Below are 24,676 nucleotides of genomic sequence, written 5' to 3' on the forward strand. Positions count from 1 at the left end.
TCTTTTACAATTTTATCTGTATCCTGCAGCATTTCACCACTTAACTTTGGCAAAACTTCTATTTACAACATTTTTTTGGAATACCAGTCAACAACTAAATAGAAGAAGAAGAAGAAGAAGAAGAAGAAGAAAACTGGTACAGTGTCTGCAGGTTTCAGCGACTGTTAAAAGAGACTTTACTTAAGCATGAAGCAAGAATCAGGAAGAGGTAAAAACAAAACTAAAACATGTATATAAATCATAACAAGATGATAATAACAGGATCATATATACATGAAGAGTATTTTTTGTGTTTTGGCTTTGATCAGTTTGGACAGCTTTGATGTAACTTCCTCCCCCTTTAAAGCAGAAACCCTTTTTCTCCAGAAACAACATTTAATCTGTTTTCATATTTATGTGTTTTCTCTGTTAGAAAACAGGATACAATATATTATTAATCCTCTTAACTTAAAAAAAAAAGTAGAATAATGTGAGAAACTTAAGAAGTCTGGAAAATCAATATTTCTCTTTCTCCAGTGTGGTATTTTTCTATCTGTGCCTCTCTATTACTCCCTCCCGTCATTTCATTTTCTGTGTTGTCTCGGATTCTCATTAACACCGCTGCCCTGTTGGCTCTTCGCCTCCCCGATCGCCCCTTTGTGAAGCTACATAGCCACTTCTTTGCTTGATTCAGCCCATCTCACCACCTTTCATAAACAATGTGTCAGATGTATGAAAGTAATGGGGGGGTAGGAGACATCCAATTAAAAGCACAATGCATTATTATTTCACAGCTCCCCGTCTCTGCCATCTGCAAAAACCCTTCATATTATATAACAGCTCCGTGTCAAGAGAGCCAGCCTGTGGAGGACAAGTTGAGGGGGTCTTCACCGATGATGCAGCTCGCCAACTCTGGACTTTCCTCAGCAGCTTGCGTACTACCCCTCACTCCGCCCCCTTCTTCCCTTTGCCATATCCACCCACCCATCCACCCACCAGCCCACCCTCTCCCTGCCTTTCTTACGCACACATACACACATACACTCAATCACGAATGCACAGGGATTGCAGCAGCAGCAGCAGCAGCAGCAGCAGCAGCACTGCGAGATGGAGATCTCCGCTGCGTGTGTGAGTGCCTGTTCCCGGTGAGTGCAGGGACAAGAGCAAACGAGTGTCAGTGATGCTTGAATGAGGTGTATGAGGGAGAAGAGGGGGAGAGATCGGTGTAAAAGCCAGGAGGGGGGTGTCATTGAGGACCCGATCAGGTTTTGAGGCAATGTCTGTCTGCTTCTTTCCCTCTTCTATCCCTATAACCTGAATCTTTGCCGGATGTGCCACAACTACTCCAGCTGTCACTGCACCGGCTGCCTCTCTCTCAGCACTCCCGCAGCCTGTGAGAGCTGCTCCAGTGGCTGGACAGTACCCTGGCACCCACTGAGTACATGGATGAGCAGTGGATCTACAGGGGATCTGTGCTATCTTGTCCTTTGCACCTTTGATCTGTTTCTCAAGGTAAGAGTTACTTCTTCTTTTTTTCTTTCTTTTTTTTTTGAGTTGCACACACATTCACAGGTATTGTGATAAAAGTGGGTGATTCATTTAGTCTGCCTTTTAAAAATGTTACTAAATCAAAATGTCAAAGGCATGCACGTATTCTGATAGAAATTGGTTAAAGTCCTTGTGTTGCATGCATGTGTATATCCCTGCATGCATTAGATATGGATAAATTAGGGAGGGGGCATTTCTGCATCCAAGCATTTCAAGGTTTTATGACTAATCAGGAGAACACGTCAAAGGTTTTTCTCCACATCTGAAAATGAAGATGAATAGTGATGTAATTCGACTTTGATTAATGTACTTATCATTATGCATATCTTTGCAGCCTCTGACAGACATGCAGTATTTATCCAGTGAGGCATAGGCTGATTATCGAGATTGCTGTACTTGGGAATTGTCTGGGCTTGATAGTGAGGAATATTGATGAGCGCTCACTAATAGACTAGTGTAAAGACTATTGCATATTGTCCTGTCAGAATGATGATCATTTACGAGAAAGCACCTATTGTAAGTAATGCGAACTATGTAAGAAATTCATATGCGGCGACTGATGTCCTCCTCAAGGCTGAATTTGATGAAAGGTGGATTCAGCCTTATCATGACTAAGGACATGTGTGATCTCGGAGTCTCTTGGGGTACTGCATCACATCCAGAGCTGCACTTGTATTTGGTGTCAGCCGTAGCCGCCCCCCCCTCTCTCTCTATCCCTCTATTTTCTACACGTCAGTCCTTGACTACCAGAATTCACAGGAAACGTAGATATGGCACGGCTTTAAGGCGCCCCGCACAGAAGCAGCTTGTCTATTTAACCATCTTTTTCACTTGTTGTCTTGTACATGACACCTGAGTTAATCATCAGGTTTACCTGAGTAAACACGTATGCCCAAATCCCAGCCAGTTATTAATGAGTGAACTCATTAGGGAAATGTACTATAGATTTAACTGTCAAAGGGAAAGATGGACTTTGCCATTCCTTCATACAAGAAGAAGCCCACCCTGGCAGTAGAGCATGTGATTGCCAAAAAAAAAGACCTTCTTCATGTCACCCTCTTCAAACTTCCTCTTCCCAAGGATCCATTTCACAGCCCGTGCTCTCAGAGATAGAGGGATGGGAGCTTTTTAAAAAAAAACGCTATTCGTCTATAACAGAAAGTGCTTCACAGTGATAAATTTTTGAAGCCAATAAAGTCATAAAGCAAACTTTTACAGGTGTAGCCTGCAGCCAGTATAGATACAGATAGCTGGACGACAGCAGGAATGAGATGGTGTGCGTGTGTGTGTAGCCGGATGACTGTGATGCTCTCAAAACGGGCTGGGATGTCTTTCAAAAACTGAGGACGAGACTATATATTCCACCAAAGCGGCCTACAATGTTGCTGGAAGAAGAGGACTATTGAGAAAGCATTACTCGAGCATGGACCAACTAAAGGCAAAACCTGTACACAGCCTCAAGGACTATCAAAGGGAAAGACTGCGAGGTGACATCTCGCCCTTTACATTGTGCTTATTAAGGCAAAGCTGGTGCAATGTCATTCTCTTTAATTTATGCTAATAGTGAGTAAAAATTCCTCATTTAAAGTGGATGCATTGCACAGTAACGACGCACACAGTATAATACACAGTGAATGATGAGCACAGCAAAATCCCATCTTATAACAAAAACAGGGGATTTACTTTGCAGTACTCCAGTGTTTTAGAAGTCATTACTAAAATCACAAGCCATGGCATCAAAGAGCATTCACTGTTTATGTAGCGTTCAGTAAATTCATGTTTGAAGAGTAGGAGGCTACGATAGTTACTCAACCATTAATGAGAGTGGCCAGACAGTGTTCTCATATGTAAATATCCCACAGATGCACTTCAGTAATTATTGTGTTGATGCAGGCTGACAAGGATGTAAGGCGATCCGAGCAAAGCCGTCTCTTTCTCTCTGCTTTGCGTTGGGGCATAAATCATGAGTCAGCAGTGTTGCAGGCCTACTATTGCACTGAAAAATGGATCCAAACACCTATCAACATTCTTCATTAACAGTCACGTTTCTACCGCATTGTGATCACGATAATCAATCATGTTAGTGTAGCTAAAGGTGAGTTTTGTTTTGTTTTTTTTCTCATACATGCAGTATTTTAGGTTGAAGAACTGAAGGGCAATTGGAACAGACAACATGGTCTGCCAGGGTACATAAGGAGATTTCAGAGGATTACTTTTGCAATTTTAGAGTCAATGCATTATTCATAATCCTTTGGATAGCTGAGGCCAAATCAGGGAAGGACCTCAGGTCATTAGCAGAGATAGCTTGCTTTGAGGAGGACGAGAAAGAAGATGACGAGGAAAAGGAGATTCTCTTTCAGCTGTTTGAATATATCCATGTGTGACAACAGTCTCTCTCTCAGCAGGGCTTTCGTCTCGCTCTCACTCTGCGTATCTGACTTCCAACAATAATAAGTCACTGAAGAGCTTTTCTAGAGTCCCTTTATGTGAATTACCATTTAACTCCTTAGCATGCCTTACATGACTGCATAAGAAATTGTATGCACTTATAAGAGACTTCCTGCAGATGTGATTACCTTTTCAGCTGTGTGAGATTGGTATTTCTGAGTGTGAAATAGCATGAGCCCATGTGAAACAGCTGTGAACAAATGCTTTTTTTTTTCCCCGTAGAAATGCCTCTGACAAACATCTCGCGCTCGAATCAAAGTGCATACTAAGCTATGTTTCAGAACAAATACCAGCGCCCAATAAAATTCATCTGCTCCATATTCCAAAACAACTGTGCGTAAATTCATGACACAGCAGACCATATTGTTTTTGTGCAATGAGACTGAGCTCGTTGCCTGCTCTTATTTTTTTCTTTGCCTTTCTTTTTCCTCGTTTGGCACCGAAAGCGTCGCACTGACTAAAGTGACGCTAAGAGCTGTTGGCATGTATTGTTTTCTAGCATTGACAGGAAGCAAGATGAAACATAGTGTCCTCTAAATATATTCCATTTCACCAACAGTTAGAGCTGAGGGTTAGGTTAAAGTGGACACTCAGCAAGGTGAAGCACATGGCACAAGTCCCAAGAAATAAGCCCTCATGCTTTGTGTTATCAGTCTCTCTCTGCTTTGGTGTTCATCTGTGTGTATGCGCCTCTTAGGATTCTGGCAAAGGCCTCTCTTTGAAAGGTGACAACAAGGCCAAAATACGCTAACACTCACACACACACTCTGTCTCTCGTTCTTTCACTCACAGACAAGTGAATGAAAGTGAAGCACACACATATAGATGTTTAAGTAGATCTATATTCTATATACAAATGCCCATGTACATGCAAATAAAATACAGGAGCGACTTACATGGAAAACTCTTTCCATCGTTAGAAAGTATGTGTGCTAGTCATATTACACTGAGTTATTCAATCTTTTGTAATTACTTTTTTGGTCATTATGTCACTGTAACTCCACATGAACTGTAGTTGTAGATCAGCTGCGAATGGGAAATGAACAATAATCCAATCTACCCATGCTTTTTGTTTTACAAATTTCTTGGGAGTAGTGAAACTGACAGTAAGGAAATGTCTCTTCAGTATAAATTTCCCCACCACAACAATCACATTGATAGATTTACAATGTCGCTAAATGATAAAACATGATTACTTTCCGAGAAGCTGCAACACCATGAATAGCTGGCTTTTGTGTGGTAATAAATGATTCATTGGAGTTTATTTATCGCGTGCTGTCTTGTCATATAAAAATGATTAACCAGCTCATTCTGATGTTTCCTTTCAGCCATATCAGACATTATTTCATTTCCTTGTGCTGCTTGATATATTTCATGTTCTAGATGTGAAATGTGTTTCATCACAGATGAGTCAGAAAATGTGTCATTTTTACTTGATCATATTGGTCTTATTTGGTCTTATTTGCACAGAGATTGGCATTAAGAGTAGTATTTATTTGGTTGTTTGTTTGTTTTTTAATTCAGTTTGAGCTCCTCTGTGTGATCAAAACAGTTTATGATGTATCGCAGCATGAAGTTACGCAATTGAAAGTTAAATATCGATCTGCCTAGAGTGCCGGTGCATCATTTGTGTGGTAGCAGGTAGATGAGATGTATCTTATGAATTAATGATTAATTACACTCTTTCAGTGTCACTTTACAGATACGAGACGTAAAAATTTATTTTGAGGAACTGCAAAAACAAAAAACAAAAAAAACCCTGAAACCACATAAAAATGCAGATCGAAAGCTGGAAACCAATCATTTCAGTTCAGGTTATTAAACTGTTGCATAAACCTATGTAATATTACCAATATGCTAACACAGCCAGTTAAGAAATATGCACTTTATAGCACTCTATAGTGTGCTATAGGATCACACTTAATATAGGTGTTTTTCGTTCAGAAATATGCTCAAGTAATATAATTGAATCTAAATTTGTGATAAACAGCAATCTGTAAACATTAAAATCTGAAGGTCAGTTCACACGGACGACTCACATGAAAGAGATTTCCGATACGATCGCAGAGCATCTCTAGGCTCTGACCTCGTCACTCCGCTTGGCACAGCAGCAACCAGGGAGTGACGATAATAAATTTCTCCCTACAGAGTTTAGGCTCAGAGCCTGCAGGTGGATACAGGTGGAGGAGCCTAATGCTAGCTATTATTGCAGAGTTTAATATGTGTGGGCCACAGCTGCTGTGTCACCATTGCTTCTGGTATCAACCTCAGACCACAAGAGGAATATATATAAGCCCTGGGCTAAGCACCAACCGCTCTGTGACCATTTCTTAACAAAACACCCCCAACTGTTGTGGGGAGAATGTTATCAGGCAACATAAAAGCAGCAGCTCACAATGACATGTTGTATTAAATGTTATATAGCGTGGATAGCGGGAGGAGTGTGTGCATGGATGTACGGTAAGCATAAGGCTGGCAACGAGTGCGGCTGAGTGCATCGGTGCAAAGCAGAGAACAGCCGTTTAGATGTAATTATGATATGAAGAACAGTAAAACAAGCTGTCACGCAAACCCATTTGTTTGTATTGGAATGCCTTCCCAATAGGAATAAAAATATGATAATTGTATTTGCAAACAAAAAAATAAAAAGATGAGCATCTCAATGTGAGTCTCATGTTTATATTTATTTCAAATACTTTTTCAAGGAACTAGCAGCAGATTTCACTTGAAACACCCCATATAAAAGTATTTCCATTTCACTGCTACATAAATCAGTGACATATAAAAGGGGTGTCATGCATTTGTAAAGCAAAAGGCAAAAGATAAAAAAATAAGAGCAGCAATTCAAAGTTATCATTCCCAAGTGAATCTATGGCGCAGCAGTAGCAGACAGCAGCCTCGGCAATCCTATAGGCTGATGCTGATATGAAGCAAACAAAACCTAAACACATTAATGATGCTTACTTAAAATGTATTTCATAGCCTTCACATTAGCCTAACTACCAGATATTTTGGTTACTGATCTAAGTCAGTGATCTGGCATCTAAACTGCGGTAAGACATCAAGTTAACAGAAAAACTGTGCTTTTAGCTTGAGGTGTATATTTAGGCTGACAACTGATATAATGAAGAGGCAATAAACAGAGTATTGAATGATGGCAGCAGCAACAAGGAGAGCAGTGTGAACACAATTATTATTCTAAAAAGGTCTCTTGAAGCAAATTATCAAACAGTTGGCAGGGGACCGTGCTTATGAAATGCTACTGTCATGGCTGCAAGTGTTAGCATGAGGTGTGATTAAGAAACATTAACACAACGGAACGAGAGTTTAATCGAGCTTCAGTCGTGATGGTGCAAAACTAAATGGCACGTGCAAAGTAAATGTTATTTTGTATCTTAAATGAGTTTGATTTTAGATTCTGGATCAGTTTTGGATGAGCACCGCTGGCCTGTTCGATTTTTCAACAGCACTGTTGTGTTTGGAAACATAATATTAAAAATGTTATTAAAAGAACAAAAAGTAAATGGGACCATTTTTGAGTCATCAGATACAGATGAAATATGATCATCTTTGTTCTTATTTTTACAGATTTCCTCCATGTTTAACACATTTATGTTGCAGATTGGTGCATCATCTGTACAGCATGGCAGCGGGTAGATGAGCTGCATCTTATGAATTAAGCACTTTGATTGTTGTTTATTATGCTGAGAAATACAGACACTACAAGTGCAAACTTTACAGAAAAATTGTCAGGAAATATGTACTTTTTAACACTGTATTATAGTTCTTCTCTATATATTTGGCTGGTTCTCATTGTATTTATTTAAAGATATCAAGCCGTTTGTACATGTATTGAATCATGCATGAATCACTGGAGTCTTTTTCAAGTTGTCCTTGTTAGTTACAGTTAAAATACGCTTATCTAATTTTTTCTATTATTAAAATAAATAAATAACAAAAAATAAATATTTTAATCTCAGTTTTGGGTTACTTTAATGGAGGTTTACAAGTTATATTCCAAAAAAGGAGAAAGGCATTAGGCCATCTGCCACAGTATCTTACCAAAGTCATCACATGTGAAAAATCATCTCCTCTAGATTAACACACACTCTCTCTTTTTCTGTTTTGGCTGTTTCAGGAAATATGGTGAGCAAAGAGGACACCAAATGCGTTGTTCTCTCAAATTCAGATGAATCGGATTCAGAAACAGTTCCCTCACACAGCATTGACGCACAGTCCGGCTCCGAATCTGGCAAACAGCAGGTGAAAAAAAGAAACAAGGCTTTACAAGTGCGTTTTAAGGATATCTGCGAAGCTCAGAAAGAGCATCGTGCCAGACGCTCCAGGTCCATTTCCTGTAAAGTTACCCACAGAAAGTACATGACAATGCCTGCCCGGCGATCTATTCCTAACGTGACCAAGAGTACTGGTGTCCAGACTTCACCAGATCTTACAAAACGGTACAAGACTTTCCCATTTGAAAGGAAAAAAGGACACACCTTTAAACATGCTGCTTTGGTGGAAGAGTACAGAGGACAAAACAATGGATTTTTGAGTGACATAAAAGCAGTAGGAGATGATGGACAACCTACTGGGGAGTCATCTAAGTACAAGGGTAAGATTGTGGGGCAGACAAAAGCACTGCTTCACCACACTGATGACAGCAGTGATACAGAGGATTTGCTTTCCAGTGCCAACTGTGTGGATGGACCCTCACATTTCTCAGAAGAGGGTCATCCTACCAGCTCTCCTTCCAAAAGTGAACCAGAATACAAGGTTTGTGGGACAAGGACCAAACACAAAGGATTACCCAAAGAAGACATGGATGCCGGCACTTCCTCAAAGCGCCAGCTAGCTGACTCAGAGTTTTCGCAGGACAAGCCAAAGGGCACAGGCCCTGTTGCGTGGAACTCTTTGACACAGGTGGAGTCTTTAGGAAGCCCCTCTGTGAGCTGTAAACGGAAAAAGGATACACAGCTAAATGAGCAGCAGTCTCAGACACTTCCCCATAGTGCCAAATGTTCTTTAAAGTCGCAAGGGCAGTGTCGGACAAGGCATGTGTCAGCCTCCTCTAAACTCCAGCGAACACATGGGGGTGACGAGGGCTTTCCTCCAGGAGCCACGGGCATCGGGAGCAGCCAGCAGATAATAACCTTATCTGGAGACAAGGATATCAAAGCACAGCTGCAGGCCATGGAAAGTCTCATCAGCTCAAGCCAGGAGACCATCAAGGTCCTTCTTGGAGTTATTCAGGAGCTGGAGAAAGGTGAAGCACAGAGAGAGGGGTGAGTAGAGTAATGTTTACAGTGAAAATGTTTGTGAAATGTTTGTGAAAGCTCCACATGAAACCTATATAGTATATCATCAAGTATATCATCCTTATACTGCCTTCTGTTTGGATGTCAGTCACTATCTGATATGTAGCCAAGTGCACAGCCATTGAGGTTACAGTGTTCCACACATAATTTTTTGACTATCAACAGTATGCCACCCAGGATCTTGGTGAATCATATTTTGCAATAGCTATCAGTGTGAATGCACATTTTCTTCAAAAATATGGATGTGACTAAGAGGTTTCTAGAACAATATATCTCTGAATATTTTAAAAGTAAAAAACGAGAGGAAAACAATATCTGGTGTGTTTTTAAGAAATGTGAATGGTGTTATTGGGAAGCATGAACTTGCACTACTCTTAGGTGTGGTAACACTTGACTTTTGGCATTAAACAGAAAGTTCAACTGTAGTTGATGGGAATGCCATTAGTCCTTCAGTCACTTTCACAGCAGCACAGTTGTAAAAACCTGTCCTCTATCACAACACAAAGCAAATTGTATTTAAGTTTCATCCACATCCAGTGGTGAACAAGGCACCCTGGTGTGACTCTGAGGAGCTTGGTTTTAAAGGCCCAATTAGTACAGCCTCATAACACGTTGCCTTTCATCTTCACAAAACTGTGCCTGCTGTAGTGATTTCACTGTGCTGTGCTCCAGCATTGTGCTCGGGTGTTATTAGAGAAGTGCAGTTACAGGACACAAAACTATTATCCTTATTTTGTGTTGTTTGTGTCAGTTATGCTTCCTTGAACCAAAAAGCAACTTAAAGTTTCCCCCTTTTTTAACCAGCATATATAATGTCCAACACAATGTCCACTCTTTATTAAACCTGTACTGTATGTCATTTGTGGTTTTAGCAAGGTGTTAGAATAATCTACTCACTTTTTATTTACTTTTCAGCAAAAGTAAAGTGTTTTTGAGAAGCGACTTCACGGTTTACTCTGGAAATAACATTATGGCAAAAAAACTTTTTTTTTTTTGGAGGGGATTTTACTTTCTCTGCGTCATCTGTTCCATGAGACAATCCCAAACATAAACCAAAAATATGCAAACGTACAGTAGGAGCTTTGATTGATGCATTTGTGATCTGTTTCACATCTTCTTAATTTTCATGATATCACAGTTTATTTTGGATACTTTTCAATGACAGCCTATGAAGAGGAAGTCCCATCAATGCCACATGTTTCACTTCTCTTATGGTTTTCCAGACCTTAACCTCAGTGACATGTGATGCTTATTGTTAAACACTTATGAATGTGCTAAAAAAAAAAAAAAAAACATATTAACAGTCAGAATATATAGCTCAGTATTTTTCTCTTATATTAATCTAACTGTTATAATATTTGTCTACTGGCTTCATACAGTTCCGAAAGTCACTTCCCCAGCCTTGTTCAGGAAACGCTTTCATTTCTCCACACAAAGATGTGTGTAGAACACAGAATAACACTGTATATAAAAAGTGGCATTTGAAACATGGTGGCTTGACCTAGTGAAGCTTCTGTTCGCATGTTATGCATTTCTCAGGCAGGCAGAGCAGCAGGCACGTAGGCAGGGGGGTGTAGTGAAACTAGAATGATGAGGCCAGGACATATCCCAGGACAGCTGACGTGGGCAAACAACACAGCAGTGAATCTGTGCCAACAAGCAGTCGGCTTAAAGAAAGACTTTCAAAGGTGCCGGGGTTTTTTTGGTTTTTTTGGTTGTTGTTGTTTTTTCCATGAAAAATCTATGAAGATCTTTTCTGTGTCACTGTGGTTTAATACAGAATCACAACAGTGAAGCGTGAACATTAGACACCGAATACAAAAAAGGGTGTTGTGCTGAGCACATGCACTGATTGTAAATTTAGGTTAATACACTTTTATTATTAAAGCAACTCTTTTTAATGATATGGGAGTACATGAAAACCTAGGCAGCAGTGTAGCACTAGAGTAGATCTTTTTTCTGTGTAGTCAGTTACTGCCCTTGCTCACAGCTGTTCAAAGAGACTTTACTTGAGAACAGGGCAGGATGGATGAACTCAGTGACCTTGAGCTTCCATCAGCATTTTCGATCCATGAAGAAGCCTTTCTGTCTCCTCCGATGAGGTCACCTTTCATGTCACGGTGAACATTTGAGGTGCAGCTCTTCCACGTGTCATCCATCAGGTACAAAGGGCTAGCGTGACAGCAAGCAATTACATGTGTGGCTCGAAAACAAAATATCCTATCATTCCCATCCCACGCGGTCTAACAGTCTATTCAGCGACATATTGCCAATAACAAAAAGCCCACCTGCATGCTCATCTAAACTCAAATGATGAAACAGAAACTAATGAAAGTCAGAGAACGCCACACTAACAAAAGTCATTGGATATTTAGTGTGTCCTCTTTAGCATGTGCACATTTTGTATGAGCCTTATGTGCCACCTGGCTTGCAGCTGGTGTTTGCAGAGGGCTTCCAACATAAAAACAACAGACAACACAGCCTGGGGGCAATACACCTCAGCCACAAACGGAGCAGATACAGTGCTGTTTAGTGCATTTTGAAAAAGTATGTCTGTAACAAGTTGACCTTTATGGGAAAGATGTACTGTGTGCTGTAGCACATAATGTAAAGATATCGATTTTTTTTTATTACACAAGAGCTGCATTTAGTTATTTCCTCCTATTGCCTATAGACAATTCAAAGTATGTCATAGCAAAGCAAGGTAATCCTATTATGTTAAATCAGCAAGTCTACACGCTTGATTAGCCAAATCTGAGAGAACTGCAGGATCAAAATCCCCGCTGCATTTTCAACTGTTAGCAAAGAGCAACCCTGAGTGAAAACAAACCTGAGCAAATCTGTGTGATAGCCGATGCCCACAGGTGTTGGAATATGAAGGCGAAGCCTGTCACTGGAGCTCACGTATATCTTTCCATCTCTCCCTTCACAGGCTCTCCTACCGAACAGGACAAGACACAGCAAATTGTGACACTTGTCGAAACAGCGCCTGCATCATTTACAGGTGGGCTTCTTGCACTGTCTGTACAACGCATTGAATCAATTTGAAAGGGGTCCTTACGAGACTCATCTGGCGCAGTCATGCATTAGTGTCCAGAAAATGCAAAATCAAATATACTGTATGCACAACATTGCATCTAGAGTGGTTTGACTGAGGCAGAAAATCTGAAGAGTACTGAAAATGTTAAAGTCAAATCTTTTAGGTGTGACATTAAATGGAATTCAGAAGAGAGGAATCATAAAATACACATCAAGGTCACGGAAGAAGTACAGATGTAATACCGCTGACAGTGCTGTGTATTGGGTGTTGCTTTGTTTTACAATACAGTGGATGATGGCTCCAATATTATTTGCAGAGGTTTCTGGGAAATATACGAGTTGGTATGACAGAATGAGTAACAATACACAACAGTGGGAAGTGAGTTGTATATAAAGTAGGAAATACTGTGATCCCATCACAGAGTATGTGAGGAGCTCAAATAAAACATACTTGGAAACTCCAAATGCTTTCTTCCGAGTCTAAAGTGTATGTATTCTCATACGTTCTAAGTGCATGAGGAAAATCCACTCAAGCTGTATTCGTGTCATTTGTCACTAAAAGTGTCTACTGCTACAACTCGCTGTTACCTTGTTCTCCAAAATTGTGAAACATGAAAGTGTTTGGAAAATGCTCTTATCCCCAGAAAACACACTGACCTCTGAGACCTCCCAGTTTTTTTTCATATAGGCATGAGTCAAAGAAGCTTAAAAAACAAACAAACAAAAAAAACACCATCACATTTTTGGAGATTTCAAGTTTACCTTTTTTTTTTTAAAATATATATATATATAAAAGTTTGTTGCCATATGGAAATGTTCCTTCCCACTTCTGCTTCGTACTTCCCCTTTTGGACAATAGACTCCATACATAAGATAATGTTGGTAGCCCATTTATACTCCACTGATCTTCTGAATTATTTTGAATATGTTGCTGATATTTACAACACCAGGAATATTTGAAAGTGATTTGGACAAAGAATTAACACTGCCTTGGACAGGATTTTCTCTTCGTGTAACATTTCCTGCAAAATCATACCAACTCTGTCTGCTTATTTGAAGAGTGCATTGTGTCAAGTTGGCCCGGACTGTGGTGACAGGACCTAAAAACAGGAACTTAGTTACATGTAGGCTACTAGAGGAAGAAAAATAACAAACAACAAAAACAAAAAGGCCCTTTAAAAAAAAACACATTAGTTCTGGACTGCCATTCAACAGTGTCACATTCATATCACCAGTTTGCATATGCTTAACATTTGATAAAAACACAAGATATTGTTTGTGCAATTGTAGATTCATATTTCATTCAAATTATCATATCTAACATTTTGCAAAAGTCCAGAGTCACCCCTCATATCTATACAGTAGCATAGTCAGAGCTTCTTGTCATTTTTTAAAGTGGTCTTGAACAACACTTCTGCAGACTTTCTAAAGAGGTTTTGAAGTTTTTCTTTGCTTTTTCGTTCATTTTCAGTCTATTTCTTGTACTTAAGAAGAATATATTTTTTGCCTGACCTGTGAATCATTCAAACATAAAAAAGGCACCTAACTCTAGGGACATACCAGTGTTGTGTCTACACATAACAGACAACCCTATTTTACATTTTTATCTTTAGGCACTTTATTGGTAGCAGCCTGTCACAAAAACGTACAGCTTGCTCCCATATCTTAAGTTTAATGTATAAAAAATGTCAAAAGACACAGTTTGACAGGCATAAAAGGGAAACGGCGATAAAAGGCTGGGGAGCGCCAAATTACACAAGGTCTTACGACAGGTCTTACAGAAGTATAAAGATTATGAACACAAAAAAGTTCTGTCAGAAATTTCACCCCCCACGCAACAGCATCTGGAAAACACCTGATTGGCATCGATTTCAGTTTTCACCAAGACAAGGATCCTAAACACCCTGCCAATACAATTAAAGCATACCTGGGTAGAAAAACACATAGTGGTACAGTATCAGTCATGGACTGGCTTCAACTTTATTGAAGCAGTAAGAGATCATCTTGATAGAGAACAGAATAAAATGTCATTCAAATCGAAAAGAACTTCAAGAAGAAAATTGAGTTCAACCCCATTTCTCAGGAGATTATTAGACTTTAATTTCATTCGCACGTATGGTAAATTGATAGGTGTCAGCAGTTAGAATTTTAAGGCTATCTTTATTATATCTGACCTGAAGGGAGCCTTCAGTCTCATTTATTGATCCTGGAAGGGATTGTGCATGCCAGGCTAAGTTTTTGCAGTTTTTAAACAGATGGTCTTCAGGGAAGGACACACACTACTCATCCATGCATTTGTATAGCACCTAAAGAAATCAAATTAAACAAGACCCAACTGGCTGGTAAGGGAAGAACTGTTGTCTTCCCCCAAACACTTCACTGCCCTCTTCCTCTTTCCACTCAAATTCAGACCCCTCTCTTAGTCTAAAGCACTTCACTGAGCTAGAAAATGGAAGAGGAAAAAAGAACTGAGTCATCTTTCTTCAAAGAGAGAAGTAAACAACCTCAGGAAAAAAAATCAGTAAATATGAGAAATCCTGGAAAGCGTGGATCATTTTGTAATTTAAAAACAGTTTTATTAGGCTAATAAGTAAGAAGATTTTGTCTCATAGTGATCTAGTAGAAATACAGGCAGCTGATTGTCTTGTAAACCCCGCCAAGCCCTGGAGCTCTCTCTTGTTTCATGTTTTCTTTCTATGATTCTCCTTCTTTGGGAAGGATCTTCTTAGTTATTCTAGGAAATACTTTCTGGAAATCTGCAGAAAATCTAGGTGCCAAGGAAAACACAAGTGCTATCCTCCTATTGTTTCGGTTTTTAAATTAAGCTTGAATTTTGTGTGCTGCGGCTGACAGGATTACATAGAATGAATAAGGCCTGTATTACTCTATAGCCACTACACTATGCAGTCATTATTTAGTTCAAGTAAAATGAAAAACCAGTTTACTGTCAGATTAAATTAGTTAGTTATTGGTGATCTTTAATAACAATTTAAATTTCTGAAGTTTATATCTCCTTTTATCACTAAATGAATGCCAAAGTCACTATTTCCCTCAAACGATGTTTTTATTTGTTCTTTGTGTTTTAGCACTTTGCAATACTGGCATATTCACAATACTAGCAATAGTAACATTGCTGACAAAGTAACATATAATCAAATAATATAAGTAATATATACCTTCACCCTCCAGTTACAGTAGTGAGTTCCATAGTCTTTAAATTTTAGTGAGACAACTTATATTTAAAATTAAGTAGCGAAAACAGAGTTTGGCATCTAAGCTCATCTCTATCTCTCCCTCTATTCAGACACATTCAGACTAGGGAGTTATAAGCAAACATCCCCTGGAGCCTACAGATAGATATTTGGGTGGTGGAGGGGTTGAAATAGCAGATGGTGGGATAGGTTGAGGCATGTAAGTCTGTGCGAAGAGAAATGAAGCTGAAGTTGTCTAAGCTAGTCCATAGACTTCACTCCATAAATCCTACATGGAACGTACGGGAAAAACAATAAATGCTAAATAATTGAACATCCTCTGGTTTTAAGAGGTTTACAGAGAGTAGTATAGATCTGTCATTTCTATTATTCTATTAATAGATCATTACTACAAGTCTATAAATGTAAAGATGTATATGAATTTTGCAATATTATGATGAAGAACGCATCATGGACTCATTCAAGATGTGAACTGAGACAAAGACAGATTTGTAAACATATATCATCTTTTGTTCATCCTTCTAGGTACATACACTAACCAGACACTTTATTAGTTACACTTCTAGTAACAGGTTTGACCTGCTTTTGCTTTCAGAGCTCCCTTTATTCTTTTGGGATAGATTCAACAATTTGCTAAAAACACAGTCAGAGATTTTGGCCCATGTTGACATGAAAGCATCACACAGATGCTGCAGATATGTCAGCTGCACATGCATGAAGTGAATCTCCTGTTCAACCGCATCCCAAATGTGTTCTTTTGGACAAAGATGTGATGTCTGTGGAGGCCATCACAGTGAACTCATCGTCATGTTCAAGAAATCAGTTTCAGATGATATGAGCTTTTTGATAGGATGAGTTATCCTCCTGGAAGCAGCCATCAGAAGATGATATACTGTTGTCATAAAGGGATGGACATGGTCAGCGAGGCAGGCAGTGGCATTTAAACGATGCTTGCAGGTAATAAGTGGCCCAAAGTGTGCCAAGAAAATATCAAAAAAACAATTACACCAAAAGCGCAAGTCTAAAACATAGATATTAGGCAGGGTTGATCCCTGTTTTCATGTTGTTTATGCAAGACTCTGATCACATCATCCAAATGTCAGAGCAGAAATCAAGACTCATCAGACTAGGAAATGTTTTTTTATCCCTCTTGCCAAGTTTAGGTGATCTTGTGAAATTGTAGCCTCAGTTTCTTCTTTTACACTGACAGAAATGGCACCACTATGGTCTGCTGCTATTGTACCCTATCAAAGTTCAACGTGACAAATTCAGTGATGCATTCAGAGGTGTTTTGCTGAAAACTTGGAACAAGCTGTTATCTGAGTTACTGTTGCCTTCCTATCAGCTTAAAGTATTTGGGTTTCTCACTAGACAAACTAGTTTTTCTTTTTTAGCCCATTCTCTGTAAACATCGAAGATGAAAAGTCCCAGTAGATTAGCAGTTTCTCAAATACTCAGACCAGCCCATCAGGTACCAAGAACTGTGGCATGTTCAAAGTCACGTAAATCACCTGTCTTCCCGATTCTGATGCTCGGTTTGAATTTAAGCAGGCTGTCTTGATTGTGTCTACTTGCCTAATTGCATTGAGTTGCTGCCAAGTGAGGGCTTGTTATTATGATTATTATTCTGGCTTCACTTTTTATCATTAGCACCCAGCTGAACAGATGTGAGTGTATGTATGGTATTACAGGTGATCTCTTGTGGTAAAGCCTTTATACTGCAGTGTGTATGTCGATTTGTTTCTTTATCGACTAGACAGGCCTTTTCATTAATTTTAACTACAGACTAGTCTCCCAGGCTAGTCCAGGAATCTTCAAGCTGCGCAGTGAAGGGATCTCCTGTGACTGACACATAAAGACACATGGTCAGGCAGTGATTTAGGAAGAACTTGATTTGCTTTTGCATTGCATTTTAATTGGCAGAGCAGCAGCATTTTAAATATCGCTTGATCATGCTCATTTAATTGTGGGAAGCTAAAATCGTGATCAAGATTAAAATTTGGTCCATTATGCAGCCCTAGTATCTAAGTGTGAAGCAGGAAGGCCTCTGCATAGAAGAGCAATTTGAACTGTAGAGCACAATTTCTCTTTTTTAGTTCACTGATGGTATCCCGATAAGACAAAGTTGTGGCATTTCTATATGTCAGCGAAGCAACTTGGCTTAATTAACAAACTCTAAGAAAAATTAAATGGCAAAAACATTGTCTTCAGCCTATTGTCAGTAAACCAAAGCAAGCAGTATATGGTAATAAAGCTGCAATGATGATGCACTCTGCAGAGTGAAGGTAAAACGGAAGATTATCATTTCATCTGTGCACTATATCATTACATTTAGTTTGTTTGTTGTTGTTTTTTGGTTAATCTAACTTGGTTAGTTCTGGTGCAGAACTATAGTTTGAAGGCAGGTATTAGGGAACTATGTCATTCTGCAATAGTATTTATTGTTAACCAGGAAAGCTCAAATTTTCAAAGACAGTATTGTTTTCTTTATCCCTTTATTCTTTACCTTCAAGTGTATTTTGCCTTGTCTCCTCAAACTACCTCATTATTCAAACGGCTGAATGATCCCATCACAGCATCCCTGTTTTTTAATCTGCTGAGTTAATCTGCTGCTAAAACAACTGCAATCACGATGCTGGACAAACTACTCTATGTGACACTTTGATAAGAAAGGCTTGGATACAGTGAGGAAAATTAAAACCAGGCAAGAACAGCAAGTTGGGACCAATTACCCCTCAAATTTAGACAACTAGTAACTGTGTGCTGGAACTGAAACCTGGATTATCAGCCGCTGAAATGCTTGAGCTCAGAGTGCTCCAGCATATCCAACGCATCCAATAAATTCAACCACTCTAGTGGATGCTGAGATGAGGTAGTCAATCTGTGCATCTTATCTAGGCTTCAGCTCTCGCTCTCCCACTCTTTGTATAATGCTGCATCTTACTTATCACTGCAACAAAGATGGCATGTATATATATGGCAAGTAAAGAAACGCTAGAGAGGCTATGTCTATAGACAAAACAATTACAGGCTTGTCTCTTTATTAAAATCAAACTACCATAAAAGTAGGATGTAGTACATTTCTTTGTAAGTGAGCAAACCTACAAATTAGGGCAGGATATCAACTAATTATTTCTCTCTCTGTGTGTATATCTATACATGTGTGTGTTTGTCTGTTTTATAGCAATCGCACCGTTGGAAATTTGGAAAGCAGCATGTTTTGAACAGGTCCAAAATGGAGGACACTATCATAGCTTATTAGCTGTGTGGTATCGTAGCTTGGGCAGTACAGTGTTGCAGTGGTTAGCATGTTGCCTTATAGCAAGAAGGGCTTCAGTTTGAATCCACCAATCAGCTGGGGCCTGTGGACTTCCCTGTGTCTCTGTTCTCTTTGGGTACTCCGGCTTCCTCCCACAACTTTAGCTGTGAACGTGAGTGTGAATGGCTGTTAGCTCTGTACTACAGTAGCGACCTGTTTAGGGTGTACCCCGCCTTTCACTGGGATAGGTTCCAGCATTCCTGTGACCTTGAATTGGATAGAGGGAAGAAGATGAATGGATACCTAGCTACTAGCAGTTAGCAGGTTTGCTAGCTCAGATAGCCTTTTGCTGTCCTCTTTATTAACTCTTCAAGGAAATACCACAGAGAATCAAAAACATTAAGCCTTTACACAACAAAAATAACTCAACTCAGAGATGCAGACAGCTTCAGCGCTTTATATTTTCTTGCTATACTTACCTGCGTGTGTTCAAAGAGGATTTACAAGAGCATCAGTTGCAAATTATATGAGGCCTACCACTGAGTCAACCTAAATTACAGCAGGAAGCCCATATCAGAAAAAACATGCTCAGATCAAAGCATTAACAGCTTCTATTCCTGCCACCGCTGTGTTGACTAAGACCCAGCATTTGAAACAAAAGTATATAATGTAGTGTTTCCAATTTGGAACTAACAATGACTTTGAAGAACAGTTAAGTTCAGGAAAAAGCAACTGCAGTTCAATATGATGAGACGCAAGGAGCTAATTAGCACTTGTGTCCCATGCTGAGATAGCGGAGCTGTGGTTGTTTTGTTGAACAATTGTCAAGATTGCCTGTTCTATGCTCATTAATTAGATTGTTTTTTTATTTCTCCATGCATCTTTGAAGCAGAAAACAGTGTAGCACAACAGCAGAGGCTTTTATTTCCGATATACATGACAGGGAGAGACTTTCTACATGTCATTTACTGTAGTAAACCTGTGGGAAGTTTCTGCTTCAACTGTTGCCTGTCAGCAGAGGAAATGACTGTCATTCTCTGGTGATTTATCTATGATGCCCCATCATGCAGTTCTGAGGATGTTACACTGCTGGGCCTGAACCGCTCATTTTGTCAAGTGGAGAGTTTGAACTGTGAATGGCCGAAGGGGAAATCATAGGAGGGGAAATGACTTTACATTGAAAGGTGCCAGCAGCAGAAAGAACAGAGAATAGAAGCAAGCAGGTGTACACTGCTGAATGAATAGACTGTGCTATGCTAAAAAGACATCTCACGGCTGCAGTATCCCTCCCAGGAGCAACAATCATTGAATGGTGCTCAGCACACCACGACCGCAGACAAACAAACTGCTCGCCACTGATCAGAGCAACAGCTACTCACACTGCATAGCTAAAGAGATGATTAATCTGCTTTGGTGAATGCCCTAGAAAAGCTTCCCTGTCTCCAGCCGCTTCAATCTGTTGTGTAAAGAGATGATCTTAGATATAGGGCTTTTTGTTTGCTGAAGCACCTGCTCCCCAGTGCCACCCGCATCGTACGGCACTGCCTCTGGCTTCCCATAGAGGCATTTGTCCACAGCGTGCAGTAATTGTAGTGATCTGCCAAGTGATTAATTGTTTAATAATTTCTGAGGCGATTCTGTGTTTCGCTGTTCTGCTCTGCTTTCTGTCAAGTCAACATTATTTAAACAGCACTTGTAAAAGTTTTTAACATAAAACAAAAGATACAAATAGAGATAACGGAGAGGAAACGAAACAATGGATGATATAAATAAGAGATGCTCATCGCATACTGCTAGAAGCAGCAGTTTTAGAAAGATAGAGGATAGAGTCTTCTCTTTGTGAGGGACTCAGTATTTTGGAGACCTGCAATTGCTAGCTTTTGTTTCCAGTGGAAATAAGAAAAAGTGCAACTAAGACAGCACATGCTTAAAAATATATTTTTGGTATTAATAATGATGTTAGATTTTAGAAACTCCTTATTGCTTGCTTTTCATTAAGTTTAACATATTGATTCATTGGAAGTTCAGACCTGCCAAACTACTATCCAGACATCCATCCAGTTTCTCCCCTGAAGGCTTTAATAGAGCACTGTTCATAACTGACACTTATCTTAAGGGTAAGGACAGTTCCCAGGATTCATTATGTCAATATGAGTAGAGCATATCCTTTAGGCAACTAATTACACTGCCCATCAAAGCGCTTACCAAATTGGGCCAGGCTTTGCACCTTACCGTCAGTTTCTCTGCATGCAGACAAGGAATGGACCTCATGTTTGACCTTGACTTGTCGGATGGCATCTCCTTTGGCAGCTCTAGTTCTCTCACCCAATAATCCTCTTTACTTTGACATGAATGAGCTTTGTAAGTCGTAGTATTCCCTGAGTCTTTTAAAAGCAGCGTGTTGAGCAATTTTAGCGATAAAAGAAAATGAGGATGAATAAAAAAAGAAACTCCAAACCAAAAAGCAATTTAACATTCGATTACCAGGTAAGGGTTGCTGCAGAGTATCACTGTCGCAGGTACAGAGATTAATTATCTTTGATTTTAACTATGATGCCTTCAGAATTTATCGCATGCCCTAAGAATAAATACATGCACTCTACAAATCAATAGCAATGAAGTGAAAGGAGATGGCGTATAATGGTGCATTTATCTCCTGCTTGAATACATGCAGTTAATCAGGGTCTGCTTGGCCTCTCAGTGGTTTCATTTGGATGGGATTAATCCCCACATTCCTCTCAGGCCTGAGAGATTTAATCAGAGAGAGGGTTGAACTATGGTGTCGGAACGAAATCAGACGATGACCGGCCTGGGATTACACTTGCGGATGTGAAAGTCTGATGTCAGGAGCAACCCACATTCCGTCTCTTTTTTTTTATTATTCCAATATAATCTATTCATTCCAATATAATCTAAAAGCCCTTTGACTGTATGCATTAAAAAATGCAAAGATGAAGTAGAGGAACTCTATTACTCAGAGTCATCTCAGAAATATGGATATGTGCCGCAACTAATATGTGCTGCCAGGGTGTCTGTCAGTGCATATGAACCTCGGCCTCCCTCCCTGCCTCCATCTGGCCGTGGATTTTTATGGATTACTAACATAAAAAAATAAGTCAAAAGCTGAGTCATAAATATTATAGCCACACAACATACAGACCACTAACTTTTTAAATGGAACAGTTGATTTTTTTCTAGTATTACTTTAAGTGAAGAATTACAATAAATAAACTGAAATATTTCTTAATTCTACCTGATATGCTTGTGTTACAGTGTCGAGCTGGACTTTAAGCTGCAGGAGGACAAGCTACAGCCTCTGATGAAGAGACTTTGTCCCCTGGACAGCCAACAGTGCCCTGCTCTGCCTTACTCCAATGAAGTTTTCACATCTACTCCGAAACGCAAGTCGAAGACAGAATCCAAAAAGCATGCTCGATGGAAACTATGGTTCCTCTAAATAAAACCTGAAGCCTTTGGAAACGACCATTTTCTTGGGCACGTTAATACCCCTGTTATTCTCAAAATTGCTGAAGGAATATTCAGATGGGGTAATCAACACATGGGAATGGAAACCACGTGATTTAAGGTTCTGTGTTGAGATTCCACACCATGTCACCTGGGGACTTAAGACCAAAAAAATAAAAAATAAAAACATTTTAGATTCAGTCTTACCTTTTCTGGCATGTTTGCTGGACAGGATCGACACACATCTGCAAAAACTAGGTGAGCTTTGACATACATTTTTGCGCATATATTTTTTAAAATCTGTGTAAAAATGGCCGTTATTCACGTACTGGCTCAATGCACCTCTCACTTTATATTGAATTCTCTTTGTTTCACCTTCCAATGAATGCAATGCACTTTGGTCTTTTCCCCTTAGAGTATATTGCTTGGCAACAAGAGGAGGAGCCATGTGGAGGGTCTTTTAATGGGTGAAGCTCTAATCTTTAAACGGACATCAGCCCCCCCCCACCCCCACTTCCTGAAAGCACAAACATTTGACTTTTGAGAGAAGCATGTGTAAAAGACTGAAACGCTATATGACTTTATGTCAGCGCTGTTCTTATAACCCCTACTATCCCCTCCTGTTCCTCCTTATCTGTTAGCATACTGTGTAATTTGTTTGTCTGACAGAACATTTCCTTGCCTTTGCTAATAACTCCTCCTTGTCCTTCCTCTTATTGTAACACCTTTATCTCTTTCTCTCTTTTGTAGCTTTTTATTAAGCTTACTGTGCAACTGACCATCTTTGCTTTAGTCATTCTGTCATTTTCTGTTTTTGGAGTGACACGAAATATTCAGAGTGTATACTTTGGAATATCTGCATCTTTATAGCAAAGTACTGTGAAATGAATTTTTAAAAATATGTATGTTTGGGCCCCTCCTCTTGAAGCAGGTACAATAGATAAAAAATACAGTATTCTGGGTTAGATTTTTTTAAACAGCATATATAATGTTTTGACTACTTGTATGGCAGAGTATTTTCTATGATAACCCTGTTTGCTTTTTATTTTGAGTATTTCTTTATCGGCTTGTTTTGTTTAACAGTTCAGACAGAAAGTAAAAGCTATTTTGACATTTCTCTTGAGTCCAAGAGTTTGTCTTGGCTCTCAGTCACAGCAAAGATGTGAAATCTTGAAACTAATACATTTTAAGCCACTTGTCTCATGTCCAGTTAGCTACTTTAACAATCCAACTGTTGTTTTGTAACATTTATTTATCCTCATCAATTTAGTAAAATGGGGAAAAAAAACTTTTGAACGCCAAACACATGTCCACCAACCCACACAAACAACTGTGCACTGAACTTGCAGCAAGAGCAGAAGGGCTATATACAGTGCTAAAGAAGTAATGGTAGCAATCTTACAGCAGAAAAGACTTGTGTCCACCAGCTTTGGTCAACTAGGGGGAAAAAACAGAAATAAAACACCGATGATGTAGCAATGACACTAAACTTGCACGCTTTTATAAAGCAGGCATTTATTAAATTCCTTTAGTCACTTCATAACAGCAGCTGTCATGTAAATAATTGAATGGAATTGTACAAGAATTGTCAGGAAGACTCACACTGGCCTCCCATTGTTAGATTACACTGTAGATTACATTATTCAGGGCAACAATCTCCATGCAAAGATCTGTACCTTGGAAAAGTGCAATTTAGTGATTATGTGCAATATTATGCATTTTTCTACTGTTTCTACATCACAATTAAAACATTTTCAAATGAAGGTGATTCAGTGTTCTCTTACTGTATGTCTTTTAAATGTTAGATGGTTACCCTAGCCCTAACCGTTCTGTGGAGCAAACCTAGAGATATTAAGGCTTCACTCACGCAGGCCTAGAGACCAGTTGGCAACCCCCTGGCAACCTCCGGTCGCTAGGAAAAAATGTGTATTCCCCTAACCAGTTGGCAAGAGGCTGCCAGAGGTTTCTGAGCTAAAACCCTCATCGCCATTGCTTTGGTTCTTAGCAGATTGCCATGGTTGCCCACAGTTTGCTCCAAGAGGTCGACTTGTCTGTAAACACTTGCTGACTACCCACCAAATGGCAGTGAAACCTGAAAAACTGTGATGCAAACCAGATACAGAGGATTTTCACCCTCTAAGTACAAGTTGTGTTTTTCTGCTAAAACCAACATGTTTCAAAAGACTCAAACTTCACTTTGAAGGTAAAGGTCTCTTCTGGTTTGGCTTCACTGTTTCACTACTGCTTAGCAAGTAGCTTCCAAGTGTTTGCTGAAAGGTCAATGTCTTCCATGCAAATAACAGGCAAACAGTAATTTTTAGTAACCCAAGGAATTGCAGGTTTTCAATCATTTTCAGTGCTGCATGGAATATCTCATTGCAAACAATTTCACCAAGCCACTGCCAGCA

The 24,676-nt window shown here is 39.5% G+C and overlaps 1 protein-coding gene across 3 annotated transcripts; it reads left to right on the forward strand.

Annotated features, from left to right (window-relative positions):
- Positions 1-993: 993 nt before the first annotated feature.
- insyn2ab (inhibitory synaptic factor 2Ab) lies at positions 994-23,999 on the forward strand. Of its 3 annotated transcripts, XR_005691534.1 has the most exons (6): positions 1,023-1,124; positions 1,329-1,491; positions 8,114-9,260; positions 12,226-12,297; positions 22,077-22,526; positions 22,684-23,999. XR_005691534.1 is itself a non-coding variant. In XM_040001729.1 (4 exons), exons 2-4 carry the CDS (start codon positions 8,119-8,121, stop codon positions 22,258-22,260), a joined length of 1,398 nt encoding a protein of 465 aa, XP_039857663.1. In that variant the 5' UTR covers positions 994-1,491; positions 8,114-8,118; the 3' UTR covers positions 22,261-23,999. The 3 variants fall into 3 exon arrangements, 1 of the variants encoding a protein (XP_039857663.1); XR_005691533.1 differs by having other exon boundaries at positions 994-1,491; XM_040001729.1 differs by having other exon boundaries at positions 994-1,491; positions 22,077-23,999.
- The last annotated feature ends 677 nt before the right edge of the window (positions 24,000-24,676 follow it).

This window comes from Simochromis diagramma, unplaced genomic scaffold (assembly GCF_900408965.1).
Source record: "Simochromis diagramma unplaced genomic scaffold, fSimDia1.1 OVJJ01000421.1, whole genome shotgun sequence".
NCBI classification, from domain to species: Eukaryota; Metazoa; Chordata; class Actinopteri; order Cichliformes; family Cichlidae; genus Simochromis; species Simochromis diagramma.